The 15000-nt window shown below is 41.0% G+C and overlaps 1 protein-coding gene across 2 annotated transcripts in view; it reads right to left on the bottom strand.

The window, feature by feature from the left end:
• Positions 1-3994: 3994 nt before the first annotated feature.
• The window catches only part of gria3b (glutamate receptor, ionotropic, AMPA 3b), a 195054-nt gene continuing 184048 nt past the window's right edge, over positions 3995-15000 (bottom strand). The window contains exons 14-16 of one of the 2 annotated variants that reach the window (XM_029722136.1): positions 14114-14228; positions 7192-7439; positions 3995-6250 (exon numbers count right to left, since the gene is read on the bottom strand). In XM_029722136.1, coding sequence (XP_029577996.1) covers positions 7194-7439; positions 14114-14228 — 361 coding nt within the window. In that variant the 3' untranslated portion in view covers positions 3995-6250; positions 7192-7193. Of the gene's footprint in view, positions 6251-7191; positions 7440-8977; positions 9093-14113; positions 14229-15000 lie in introns of both variants that reach the window. The other variant, XM_029722132.1, reaches the window with a different exon arrangement.

Raw genomic sequence — 15000 nt, 5'->3', positions numbered from 1 at the left:
TTCTTCCTAGGTTTTTGGCCTTTCTCAGGAGTTTTTCCTAGGGAGTTTTTCCCAGCCACCGTGCTTCTTTCACATGCATTGCTTGCTGTTTGGGGTTTTAGGCTGGGTTTCTGTACAGCACTTTGAGATTTCAGCTGATGTACGAAGGGCTATATAAATAAATTTGATTTGATTTGATTTGAGTGTAGCAAAATGCGTGTGCTTCTAGTTCCGACAGTGCAGCAATATCTAACATGCAATCTAACAATTCCCCAACAACTACCTAATACACACAAATCTAAGTAAAGGAATGGAATAAGAATATATACATATAAATATATGGATGAACAATGACAGATGCTGTAGATGGTATAAAATACAGTATATACATATGGGATGAGTAAAGCAGGATATTTATACATTATTAAAGTGACTAGTGATCCATTTATTAAAGTGGCCAATGATTTCAAGTCTGTATGTTGGCAGCAGCCTCTCTGTGTTAGTGACGGCTGTTTAACAGTCTGATGGCCTTGAGGTAGAAGCTATTTTTCAGTCTCTCGGTCCCAGCTTTGATGCACCTGTACTGACCTCGCCTTCTGGATGATAGCGGGGTGAACAGGAAGTGGCTCGGGTGGTTGTTGTCCTTGATGATATTCTTGGTCTTCCAGTGACATCAGGTGCTGTCGGTGTCCTGGAGGGCAGGTAGTGTACCCCCAGTGATGCGTTGTGCAGATCGCACCACCCTCTGGAGAGCCCTGCGGTTGAGGGCAGTGCAGTTGCCATACCAGGCGGTGATACAGCCCGACAGGATGCTCTCAATTGTGCATCTGTAGAAGTTTGTTTTAGGTGATAAGCCACATTTCTTCAGCCTCCTGAGGTTGAAGAGGCGCTGTTGCACCGTCTTCACCACACTGTCTGTGTGGTTGGACCATTTCAGTTTGTCCGTGATGTGTACGCCGAGGAACTTAAAGCTTTCCACCTTCTCCACTGCGGTTCCGTCGATGTGGATAGGGGGGTGCTCGCTCTGCTGTTTCCTGAAGTCCACGATCATTAGATGTGTAGAATAATGTATGGGCTTCATTCAATCCATAGCGCTGAATCAAATCAAAACAAATTGTCACATATCTCTTCAACAACAGGTGCAGACCAACAGTGAAATATTTTATGGGCCCATCCCAACAATGCAGAGAGAAAGAAAGATAAATATTAATGAAATAGTAATGCTGAATATCTGAATTTTAGAAAATACAAAGTTCCTGCGATGAAGGAGGACTGCATTCACGGTAAATGTTGAATATGTTCACTCGACCAGAAAGGACCTTTCAAGAGCGCTATAACGCAGGGCTTCTGCACTACAGATTGAACCGAGCCCTCTGTGTGTGTGGTGTGTGTGTGTGTGGTGTGTGTGTGTGTGTGTGTGTGTGTGTGTGTGTGTGTGTGTGTGTGGTGTGTGTGTGTGTGTGTGTGTGTGTGTGGTGTGTGTGTGTGTGTGTGTGTGTGTGTGTGTGTGTGTGTGTGTGTGTGTGTGTGTGTGTGGTGTGTGTGTGTGTGTGTGTGTGTGTGTGTGTGTGTGTGTGTGTGTGTGTGTGTCTACATGCATTATGCTGGTGGAAGAATGTTTTGCTTTTCACTAATGTGTGAAATGTCTATATCATTAGTATTCTGTATGTTAGAGTGTATTAGTATACATAGGCCTATAGATACATCATGATACCAGTAGGCCTATAGATACATCATGATACCAGTAGGCCTATAGATACATCATGATACCAGTAGGCCTATAGATACATCATGATACCAGTAGGCCTATAGATACATCATGATACCAGTAGGCCTATAGATACATCATGATACCAGTAGGCCTATAGATACATCATGATACCAGTAGGCCTATAGATACATCATGATACCAGTAGTCCTATAGATACATCATGATACCAGTAGGCCTGTTGATGGGGGGTTTTGTACTTAACAGCTGTACTATGTACTCATCAATCCACAAGCATTTCTCTCTGCTCTGGAAGAGTATTACTTTCTGCTCATCCCAGAAACCAGGCTATGTTTGATCACTGTCTTGCCATTGTAGGTTCATGTGCTCTGGGTTTGAAATGGTTTCCTCAGGTTATAATGACACATTATTGATTATTGTCACAAAGAGATGTATCTTCTCATGAAGACAGAGAGAGAGAGAGAGAGAGAGAGAGAGAGAGAGAGAGAGAGAGAGAGAGGAGAGAGAGAGAGAGAGAAAGAGAGAAAGATAGAGAGAGAGAGAGAGAGAGAGAGAGAGAGAGAGAGAGAGAGAGGGAGAGGGAGAGAACACAGTGTTCAGATGGCCAATGAAGATGTCAATGAGACTCTCAATCAATTTAAATGGGAGACGGTTGGAGGCAGCAGATGGTTCTGTAGAAATATTGATCCAGGCCTGACCCTCACACAATCTAACTGCTCAATAACCAGCCATTAAATAAAACAACTTTTTCTCATCCTGTTTTTCAGAAGGCTTTAAAGGTACTGGAACTGAGTTTGGACACACCTTCTCATTAAAGGGTTTATCTTTATATTTACTATTTTCTACATTGTAGAATAATAGTGAAGACATCAAAACTATGAAATAACACATATGGAATCATGTAGAAACCAAAAAGCTGTTAAACAAATCAAAATATATTTTATGTTCTTCAAAGCCACCCTTTGCCTTGATGACAGCTTTGCACACTTTTGGCATTCTCTCAACCAGCTTCACCTGGAATGCTTTTCCAACATTCTTGAAGGAGTTCCCACATATGCTGAGCACTTGTTGGCTACTATTCCTTCACTCTGTGGTCCAACTCATCCCAAACCATGCCAGTTGGGTTGAGGTCGGGGGATTGTGGACGCCAGGTCATGTGATGCAGCCCTCCATCACTCTCCTTCTTGTTCAAATAGCCCTTAGACAGCCTGGAGGTGTGTTGGGTCATTGTCCTTGTGAAAAACTAATTATATTCCTACTAAGCCCAAACCAGATGGGATGGCGTATCGATGCAGAATGCTGTGGTAGCCATGCTGGTTAAGGGTGCCTTGAATTCTAAATAAATCACTGACAGTGTCACCAGCAAAGCACCATTGCACCATCACACCTCCTCCTCCATGCTTCACGGTGAGAACCACACATGCGGAGATCATCCGTTCACCTAGTCTGCATCTCACAAAGACACAGCGGTTGGAACCAAAAAATCTCAAATTTGGACTCATCAGACCAAAGGACAGATTTCCACCAGTCTAATGTCCATTGCTTGTGTTTCTTGGCCCAAGCAAGTCTCTTCTTGTTAATGATGTCCTTTAGTAGTGGTTTCTTTGCAGCAATTTGACCATGAAGGCCTGATTCACACAGTCTCCTCTGAACAGTTGATGTTGAGATGTGTCATTTGAACTCTGTGATGCATTTATTTGGGCTGCAATTTCTGAGACTGGTAACTCTAATGAACTTATCCTCTGCAGCAGAGGTAACTCTGGGTCTGCCTTTCCTGTGGAAAGAATGTCAAGAGTGTGCAAAGCTGTCATCAAGTCAAAGGGTGGCTACTTTGAAAAATGTTAAATAGAAAATATATTTTGATTTGTTTAACAGTTTTTTGGTTGCTACATAATTCCATATGTGTTGTTTCATAGTTTTGATGTCTTCACTATTATTCTACCATGTAGAAACTAGTAAAAATAAAGAAAAACCCTTGAATGAGTAGGTGTGAACTTTTGACTGGTAATGCAGTTCACATGTGGCTTGTACAGTATGTTGCAAAACAGGGAATTTCCTTTCAGATAAAATGATAGATGCATAGCTTACACATTCTTGGAGTGATGACTGAAGGCATTGCTATGTGTATGTGTGTGTGTGTGTGTGTGTGTGTGTGTGTGTGTGTGTGTGTGTGTGTGTGTGTGTGTGTGTGTGTGTGTGTGTGTGTGTGTGTGTGTGTGTGTGTGAATAAACTCCGCTGTGCAGGTAAACATACGTTCATACAATAATTAAAAGCACAGAAACATGTTTTTTTCTATACAGGTTTATTTACAAAATGTATGAAAATTCTCTTTACAGCTCCTCTCTAATGAAGATCATTAATGATATACACACATGCAGATTCAGAGTCTTTTGTAGTAGTCGCTAAGCTGCTTGGCAATTCTCTCTGTGTGAAGTGAACTCACAAAAGAAAATAAACTGTCTCACCAAAGAATAACCGTGGTTGTATTTCTACTGTACAATCTGATGTAAGTTAGAAGAGCTTGTAATAAGTAATTACGTATTTTACATGCAATTTCTTAGAAAAATTGGGAAACCCATCACTCCTTTCTTGTGTAGCCTTAATAAATAAATCTAATTTAAATAAATGTACACGTCTCATTCTTTACAAATGTTTATTTCCTATTTCTTCCATTTATAAGAATTGTTTTTATTTTTTTGTGTGTTAAACTATCTTTCCACGATTTTAGGTGATTAAATGTCTTCCTAAATCCTATGGAATCCCAGTCTGTAGAACAGAAAAGGGACATGTAGAATGGAATCCCAGTCTGTAGAACAGAAAAGGGACATGTAGAATGGAATCCCAGTCTGTAGAACAGAAAAGGGACATGTAGAATGGAATCCCAGTCTGTAGAACAGAAAAGGGACATGTAGAATGGAATCCCAGTCTGTAGAACAGAAAAGGGACCGGTATAATGGAATCCCAGTCTGTAGAACAGAAAAGGGACATGTAGAATGGAATCCCAGTCTGTAGAACAGAAAAGGGACATGTAGAATGGAATCCCAGTCTGTAGAACAGAAAAGGGACCGGTATAATGGAATCCCAGTCTGTAGAACAGAAAAGGGACATGTAGAATGGAATCCCAGTCTGTAGAACAGAAAAGGGACATGTAGAATGGAATCCCAGTCTGTAGAACAGAAAAAGGGAAATGTAGAAAGCGTAAGTGCCTTGTAGTAATCCATGGTCTCTTTGTAATTATTTATATTATTCATTTATTTCATTAACTAAGTAAATTCACAAAACACTATAATGAAATTAAAATTAAAAGCAAATCATCAAACCACAGCTTATTGTTTAAATAGCAAGGTCATCCATATTACTACGGGTGAAAAGCCAAACTGTTTGAATTGCAGTTCATCTACTTTTGAATGTCCTATTTGGTTTGGTTTTAGTTGCTTGTACAGAAGACTTGAATGATTTTAGGTTACATGAACATCCAGTTACAAGCAGCCTATTTTGGAGCGCCATCGTGTGAGTGAGTTTTCTCTTCATATTCTACACACCATAAAACACACTGGGAGAGGTACTCAACTATGAAACTTGCTCAGACAGTCCTCTGCATTTTTTATTAACCCTGTTGGCAGTATACTGGGATTGTGAGATGACCTGTTTAAGTTTTGTAGAGCCAAATGCTGCATCTCACATTCATCTCGTTCAAGAGTCCCTGTGTGTACGTCAAGAATGACACCCTATTCCCTATATAGTGCACTACTTTTGACCAGAGGCTCTAGTCAGAAGTAGTGCACTGCATAGGGAATAGGGGGCCATTTCAGATGCACTACCACTGCCGGGTCTCAGAGTCATGGACAACAACAATACAATATCATTTTTGCTCCAGCATCATTAACCAACTGATTCATCTTTCAAAACAATTCCAAGGTCACAGCAATATAACAAGCTATCTTCTAATAATAAGTGACTTACTGTACAGTGCCTACAACAAACGTATTTTAAAACACATTTAACCAGTAAAAACCTGGCCTGCAAGAATAATTAGGATAATCTGATCAAATTCCCTTAGCAGAAAAAAACAATTTATCATCTGTAGTATCGTATTCATTTTCTGTACGGGCACTTGGAAATGTGCTTGGGGTGCAAGTGATGGCTTTAGGTATCTCTCTCTCTTTTATCTTCTTAGTTCGTCACAGCATCTCAAATAAATGTACATAAAACAATCCTGTCTTTCTGTTTATTTGTCTGTTTAGTTGTTTAGTTGTTTGTGTGTTTGTGAGTTGTGATTAGTTGCATTGTTCTAAGTAATTCTGTGAGTCTCTGAGTGTTTCATACATAAGGCACTGGAGTAAACTGATTTAAATTCTTCATGTCACCAGTCCTGTCATGTCTTCATTGCAGATTATCGTCGCCATTTGCCGCCAGGAAAGGATTTAGCTGCAGTTGAGGAAACCCCCGTCCCGACGTGTTCATGTCGTTTCATCATGGGGTCAGTAGTCACAGTCGTTGGTAAGGGGTACCGTACCTGGTCTAGCTGAAGCGTATGATACCTGTTTTACAGGAAGGAAGTACAGGGATAATATCAACTGCATTTACTTGATTCCTCACGTCCTCTCTCCTTGCCTCCTTCTCAAAACCAATTGGATGAGAAGTCAGTGGTCCCTCCCCTCTGACCTTCTCATTCAATGAGTTTTGAGGCGAGAGGACGTGAGGAATCAATGAAATGCAATTTGAGATTCTCACAGAGCGACACATGGGTGATGGGTCTGTTAAATGGTGAATGAGATGAGATGCATCATTAGGTTGAAACGGTTGAGTCATGATGTGTGCCTGTATTACTTGGGACATTAGCTTAGCTATTAACGATTAGCAGATGCCGCTAGAACATTGTAATGAGTAAACTGAAACATTAAGCTCGATAAAGTGTGAGTGTTTACGAGATAAAGAGGGAGTGTTTCAATGTTTTTTGATGGGTTACTCAATAAAAAATATGTTATGTTGAATTCAATTAACTGTTCGTGGTGTCAAGAACACGATAGTGCAGGTTTTTTTCTGAATAAAAAAGAGGTTTAGGTGGTGGGCGAGGCAGGGGGTGTGGAAGGGGGCAGGGCCGGCCCGTCGGGGCGGCTGAATTTTAGAAATAATTTAGAGGCCCCCATCTTGACAGTGTAAAGAAATATTAGTATTAGTATTAATATTAGACCCGAAAAAACACTTAGGCGGCCCGCGAAAGGATTTACCTGTAGTCACACACAGTATGGAGCAATGTCAAGTCTGTAACAGTGTTCGGGAATTATAAATGTAATGTTGGGGTGTCTGTTGTGGGTATGTCCAAGTCAAGAGTGATAAAGTGTTACAAAATCACACCAACAGCTTGACAACAACACAAACAAACAAATGAATCATTCAACACCAACGACACCACCAGAAGAAACTAAATGTTTCAGATGTCACAGAGACAGAATCAGGAAGAGAGCAGCGTCGTCATTACCCTTAGATCTTAACGCTCTCTGTCCCATACACGTTGTAACCTTCTCGGTACGTGGCAAAGTTCTGGGGGTTGGTCGGGGGAGCTGGCTTCAATTTCTCAGCATTCTTTGCTAGTTTGAGCCGTTTGGTTTCTGCACGCGATTTGTAACAGAACTCAATCAGAGCCACCATCATGGCCAGCCCCAGCCCTCCAACCAGAATATAGAAGACTCCAGCCACATTGCTCAGGCTGAGAGCACTTGTCTTGTCCTGGGGAAGGTGAAGAACATAGTTAGAGGGTTTGCGGTGGAGAGAGTTCTGTAGAGAACAGTGCAGCCTACCAGTACGGCTCTAAAGCAAAGTATCTATAGGCCTCCAACTGGTCCTTACAATCTTGTTGATATAACAGTAAAATACCTAACACTCAGAACTCACATGGATACTCTATTATCAGACCCTTCTACAAACTCTCTCTCTGAGACTGAAACGTTTCTGATGCTACCAATGGCAGATCATACTACAGACTCCAGAGGCTAATAGCAACAGAAGGTTGACAAAGTAAATGATGGCTGAGGTTGACTCTAGAAGAGGTCCAGATTGGACTGGCTTTCCTATAGTGGTCCAAGACGTTGGAAGGAACATCTGAACACCATAGTCAGACCACTCTCCAATGAAGGAGAGACGAGTCACCGCTTTAGTTTGATCTAGGTGAATGTAGAGCTTCCCCTATTCTACAGGTCTTCTTCCATATAAGGAAGCTGTGGTCAGTAACTCAAAGGTCAACATTTCAAGCCCTGTCCTGAAAAAAAAAATGTCTTGGTACACTGTGATACTATGTAGTCAAATCTCTCTGACATCAAACAAAATCCAAAAAGCCATTTTAAGAACGGAATCAAACCATTTTGCTGCTGCTTACTTCCCAAACATGTTTATTGAAAATTTGTTCATGAGAGTTTTACCATTTGCAGTTTAACCCTTTGAGGTTTGACTTAGAGTTTATATCTGTGGAAAATATCTAGCTAAGCCGTCGAGGCTACAGACACTGATCTGTCAGTTCATTAGCCTGGTCATGGTCTCAGAGGGTTAAATTAAGTGGAGTATTACGTTCTTAGACTTCATGTGGGGTGGAAACAACAAGATCTCTTCATTGCAACTCCTTGTTCAGACAAAGACCTGAAAAACACCCCACGGTGTTGTAACACCTTACTGAAGTTAGTGGAAGCAACAAGAACACTTTGTTTGTTCACCCCACCACAGGAAGTTAGTAAAGTTCCCAATAGAAACAATTCCATGCAACCTAGTAACAACACAGATAAATCAAATTTGAATGAAACGTTTTAGTAAAAAGAAACGGCAGCATAATGGTAAGAATATCATGAATGTAAAGTGTGAAAATGAGCAAAAAGAGCACTTCATGTCAACAGCTAGTCAACAACTATTCAATGATGGTGTTTGATTATTTTACACAATTTACAACTTCCCCAAGCATATCCTAATGGAATTTACCATTACAGTTTGTGTGGGGAAAAAAAATCACTACCTATTTCTATAAAAATTACTTTAACATTAACATAAGTCCAACAAAATATTTTTGGGATGTGATTAGAATTGGGGGAATAGTGCATGTTGGATTTGAGCCACTTCTCCATTTTTGTTACACGTATGTGGCAGAATGTTGTTTGTATGAATAAATAACATACTAAGAGGTAAAGGGATAGACAGTATAGCTAATCTAGATGTTTCAGTATAGTTTAGTATTTGTTCATATGAACACTGGGAATCAGCACAGAAGACCTGCGGAGACTGACCTTACTTCCAGAGTCCTTGGTTCCACATTCACCCTTATCGTACCACCATTTGTTTTTCAGCTTGTCTAAGATGCCTTGTTCACTGAGTTTCAATACGGCAAGGTTTACAGGAGTTCTTCACGTGGGAAATAACATAAATAACATCATATTATGTTATTTTATGTTATTCATAACTTCATAGCTTACATAACGTCATAACAAAGCGATCGAGCAGGACTCCTGGCCATTGTCACATCATAGAGAACAGGCATTCTAGTCTATTACCTTGTTGTCATTGACCAGCCCTAGTCTAGGGCCAGGGCCTGCTCCTATCGCTTCGAGTAATCGGCAGAAGCTGGTAACAGGACGAGCAGGTACTGACTGTACACTCCGCTGGTCTGAGAGTTTCTAAAGCTGAGGAAGGTGTTTGTTTTTGGGCACAGCAGGGTAGCTTTCTGACCAGCACTTAACAAGTTTGATCCAACTAGAACCTTCTCTTGAATAAGAGTAACAGTAAAGGAATACAACTGTTGACCTGATATCTTCCCTGCCGTTACAACGCCTCCTACTGCAACATCACAAGGCGGCTCTGAGATTTGGTTGCAAAGACATCAACTTTGAATCTTGGGACACTAATAATGTCATGTATTTTGACATGAAAGTCAGCATTAAAATACTGAATAAAGCAAAAGGTGGTTCACATTAACCTTTTTAGAAGAACTTGTGCTATTTATTGGTGGGGAAACCGTTTTGGATGTAGGCTTTACTATATCCGCTTAGAGGAGGGATTACTGTCAACAGAACCAAACTACAGTTATATTACCGCTGTTTAAGCTCAGCTTTGGCACATCAGGGGAATAATACATGAGGTTTCTCTCTGTAATATGGTTTCATCAGAAGAAACAGATAAGTCATTTGCAAAATATATTTAGGAATTTCTCACTGCCTTACCACTGACATTGTGCATTTAACTGTGCAAGGTATATTCCCCCCCAAAAAATGTTTATGAAGCTATGATGCTATGATGCTATGTTTGGAGTGAACAACAAACTAATGATGCATAATAAGGAAGATTGTTCATGTGGTGCTCTATATAGCCCCTATAGAAACAGACTGGTGGTGCTCTACTCTACAGCCCCTATAGAAACAGACTGGTGGTGCTCTACTCTATAGTCCCTATAGAAACAGACTGGTGGTGCTCTACTCTACAGCCCCTATAGAAACAGACTGTTTGTGCTCTACTCTACAGCCCCTATAGAAACAGACTGGTGGTGCTCTACTCTATAGTCCCTATAGAAACAGACTGGTGGTGCTCTACTCTATAGTCCCTATAGAAACAGACTGGTGGTGCTCTACTCTATAGTCCCTATAGAAACAGACTGGTGGTGCTCTACTCTATAGTCCCTATAGAAACAGACTGGTGGTGCTCTACTCTACAGTCCCTATAGAAACAGACTGGTGGTGCTCTACTCTATAGTCCCTATAGAAACAGACTGGTGGTGCTCTACTCTATAGTCCCTATAGAAACAGACTGGTGGTGCTCTATATAGTCCCTATAGAAACAGACTGTTTGTGCTCTACTCTACAGCCCCTATAGAAACAGACTGGTGGTGCTCTACTCTACAGCCCCTATAGAAACAGACTGGTGGTGCTCTATATAGCCCCTATAGAAACAGACTGGTGGTGCTCTACTCTATAGTCCCTATAGAAACAGACTGGTGGTGCTCTACTCTATAGTCCCTATAGAAACAGACTGGTGGTGCTCTACTCTATAGTCCCTATAGAAACAGACTGGTGGTGCTCTACTCTATAGTCCCTATAGAAACAGACTGGTGGTGCTCTACTCTACAGCCCCTATAGAAACAGACTGGTGGTGCTCTACTCTACAGCCCCTATAGAAACAGACTGGTGGTGCTCTACTCTATAGTCCCTATAGAAACAGACTGGTGGTGCTCTACTCTATAGTCCCTAAAGAAACAGACTGGTGGTGCTCTACTCTATAGTCCCTATAGAAACAGACTGGTGGTGCTCTACTCTACAGTCCCTATAGAAACAGACTGGTGGTGCTCTACTCTATAGTCCCTATAGAAACAGACTGGTGGTGCTCTACTCTACAGCCCCTATAGAAACAGACTGGTGGTGCTCTACTCTATAGTCCCTATAGAAACAGACTGGTGGTGCTCTACTCTACAGTCCCTATAGAAACAGACTGGTGGTGCTCTACTCTATAGTCCCTATAGAAACAGGCTGGTGGTGCTCTACTCTACAGCCCCTATAGAAACAGGCTGGTGGTGCTCTACTCTATAGTCCCTATAGAGACAAATTAGGCCAATTAAAACATTCTGAATGGATAATATATGTCTTGGGTTTGACTGGTGAACAATGTCCTCCTTGGACCTTTAGGTCACCACACATTACCATGAGAAGGAGAAGATTACATCTCTGTGTACAATAGTATCTCCCTCATGGCCAATGGTAATTGGGCGACTGTGAAAACATTGATTAATAATGCAGTAATCTGTTAACATGCTCCGTGATGCTGGAGCCTGAAACCCAATCTAGGTGAGCAATGATGTGGTGTGTGTGTGTGTGTGTGTGTGTGTGTGTGTGTGTGTGTGTGTGTGTGTGTGTGTGTGTGTGTGTGTGTGTGTGTGTGTGTGTGTGTGTGTGTGTGTGTGTGTGTGTGTGTGTGTGTGGTGTGGGGATCATGATGCTCAGGAAGGATGAGTCCAGGTAAGCTGTCTTTTCCCATAGTATCCCGTAGAGCCGAGACCGAGACATCATACTTATTGAGAGATACTGGAGAAATAACCTTTGAACACTACAGATGATCACCAAAGTTCACACACTGTCTGTCTTCCACCGACGATGCCGTTGCTCATCAGAGATAAATACCAGACATTGAGGTGTGCACGGTGACCGGTTAAGAGCAGTGGAGATCAAAATGCTAATTAATGTATGAATGTATTGTAAGCTCACATTTGGATCAATACATTTCTCCATGATCCTGAACGGATGAAAAACCATACATACCTGAGCAGGTCCAGATAAAAGGCAGAAGGAATCATGTCAGAGAAGCAATACTGCGATACTGCTCTCCTAACGCAGCCGTCACAGCTTTGAGCAGGCCTCAACATCACTCAGCATACTGACTATACAACACAGATTATTAGCAGAAATGCATGGTTGAAAATAGAGCTGCAAAATTCCTGTGAATTTCCCATAATTCCTAGGTTTTCCAGAAACCCCTATGGGAGGATTCCCTGAATAAGGGGGAGAATAAGCAAGGAATGGAACCCTGCCAGAAGGAATCCTCAAACAGGGATTTCTGGGAAACGTAGAATTGTTTATTTACTGGGACTTTTTTAGTTAGTGAAATTTTGCAACCGTATATAAAAACATAGGACACGTATTTGTGTACATTATGGAGATAAAACAGAAAAGCAGAGAGAGAGAAAGGTCAGGTGTTTTGGTAGGACATTACTTGGTATAGATATTATAAAGACGTTAGCCATGATGCTATTTTCAACATGTCATATTAGTATAACATTGCAGTTCCTGAGAATTCATGTCAAATGACCTTATAAAGTCATGCCACCTTCTGTAAACCACAGTATCTGTCACAGATCATCTGTAATCAAGCCACTTAGCTGACCTAATTCATTGCATGAATCACGACTGAGTCATTAGTCATTCATTTGATCTGAACTGTACCAAATGTCAATGCCCTCTTTAAAATAGCATGATGCAAGCTTCATGGAACGTAGTCTGAGTATGGTGATACCAGAGTTAACAAGGCTAAGTCAAACACATTCTTATTGCATCATTGATTCCCAGGATGGATATAGCCATGTCTTGTGAAGAGAGTAGAATAGCAAGCAGAAGAGAAACCTGATTATCACAATGGTTATTGGGCTCAATTCTGGCTCTTGGTTGTTCATGTTGCAATCAAGTGGTAAATTGGGTAAAAACACTTGACACCACCTACAATTGTATAGATTTTTTTATAAAATCATTATGAAAAAGCAACCAATTATAGGGGCAGTTCCACCGTGTATAAAATTTCAATTGAATTGAATGTAGTGGTACCACATGACCCACAGCCCAAAGAGATCAGACCTTCTCTTTGAGATTAGAATTCTCACGTTTGCCCGTAATGCTTAGTCCCCTCAAGACTCCGCTGTTCGCCTCGCCTCCCTGAGCTGAAATGCCTCAGCTGAGCAGCCATTTTGGGGGGTTTCAGCCAACGGGCTCTAGAGCCCAGCATGGCTTCTCTAGGCCAGTCGCATGGGATGTCCAGAGAAGCAGCTGTATGACATGAGCAGCTGTGAAGCCATGTTGTGTCAGACAAGACAAGAATAATGTTATGAAATACAGACGTGGCCTTCACAAGAGGAAGGTGGCAGTCTCTGGCATCTAGATGCCATGTTTTCAGAAATAGTTTGCGATAAACTATTTATGAAAGGTATCTTATAAAATACATACTTATCATGTAATATATAACTTACACCAGGTATATTTTCGGCAGAGATCCGTCCAATCTGACAGAGATACTGTTAAAGCTAAATAGACCTCAAACTGGCTCTACTTTCTCTAGCCGGCATATAATACTTGACAGATGTCATCTGCTGCCCTGCAGATGTTAAAGACAGAGTTAAATCCATCTCCTCCTTTTCCAACTGCAGGACAGCGCTATCCTCTTCGCATCCCTCCCATCACCGAGAAACAGTGAAAATAACTAGACTTCCTCCTTGTCAAACACACGACCAAACACTGGTCCACAGATCTGTATCCTTCCTCACACAACTGTCTTTGTCAAACAACTCAGCTTAGCCTTACCAGTACATCTCCTTTACTACGCTTCATGCTACCTCATTATCCTCTCTGTGTATTAGCCAAGTAAGGGTTCTTAGTTTGATCTTTTGTTCCATAGACTGGTCAGAGTCTGTTAAATGACAGAAAGGCTACCTTTGAGCCTGGTTGGGACTCAACATTTGTTTTGGGTTGGGTTGTATTGTAGCTAACTAAGCGCGTTAGAAAAATCAAAGCGCTATAATATAAATCTAATCAATAATCAAATGATTCCTATCGACTATTATTAACAGCTTGCCGATTACTCTGCACCATGGTACCCAATCTGGTGACATCGAGGCTGACCTTGGAGTCACCTCCCCCGCTGCCGCACTCGCCCTTGTCGTACCACCATTTGTTTTTCAATTTGTCCAACAGGCCTTGCTCATTCAGTTTTAACACTGCCAGGTTAACAGCATTTCTTGAAACGATAAAACATAACTTGTAAGAAAATGAACAGGTCCGTGAGAAATCTAATGCATAGTTAGTAGTAGTATAGTATAGTAGTAGTATCATGTAGTAGTAGTATAGTATAGTAGTACTATAGTATAGTAGTAGTAGTATAGTATAGTTGTAGTAATAGTTATAACGATAATGATGATAGTTGATAACGGTAGTTAGACTACCACTAATAGTGATTATTGTTATTAGTAATATTTATTATTAACTATTATATCTATTATGAAAATGATCTAGGTATGAAAAAGACAAACTGTTTGACGAATATGAGCTAGATAGATCAGTAAGGCTTAGATGAAGAGCAAACATAGTGGCACATATTGGACAGGAGGCATGAGGGGTTAGGTAGTTTAGAAACTGAAGTGTGCGGGTCGGGGACACTAGTCATCATCGCTGAGAGGAAAAAACAACAGCAGAAAACACCGTGCAATTAACATTCATCACAAGTGACAGTACAGCTTTTTAAAGGCTAGATGGAGAAACCGCTGCGCTGGTAGAAAGTCAAAGTGACAACACAACCGTTGAGAAGGACAGGACAGAAGGACAGAAGGAAAGATAGAAAGAGAGAAAAAACAGAGACATGAAATGATTTGTTAAACTCTAACACCCTGGAATGGATTCAACAACATTAAAACACATATACAAATATAAACATCCCATAAATCACAATTATAAATCAACCTCGGTATCCAAGAACAATAAAAAAGATATGATACCGTTACCTGTTTGGATCC

This window comes from Salmo trutta, chromosome 3 (assembly GCF_901001165.1).
Source record: "Salmo trutta chromosome 3, fSalTru1.1, whole genome shotgun sequence".
NCBI classification, from domain to species: Eukaryota; Metazoa; Chordata; class Actinopteri; order Salmoniformes; family Salmonidae; genus Salmo; species Salmo trutta.
This window is presented reverse-complemented; position numbering and strand designations above follow the sequence as displayed.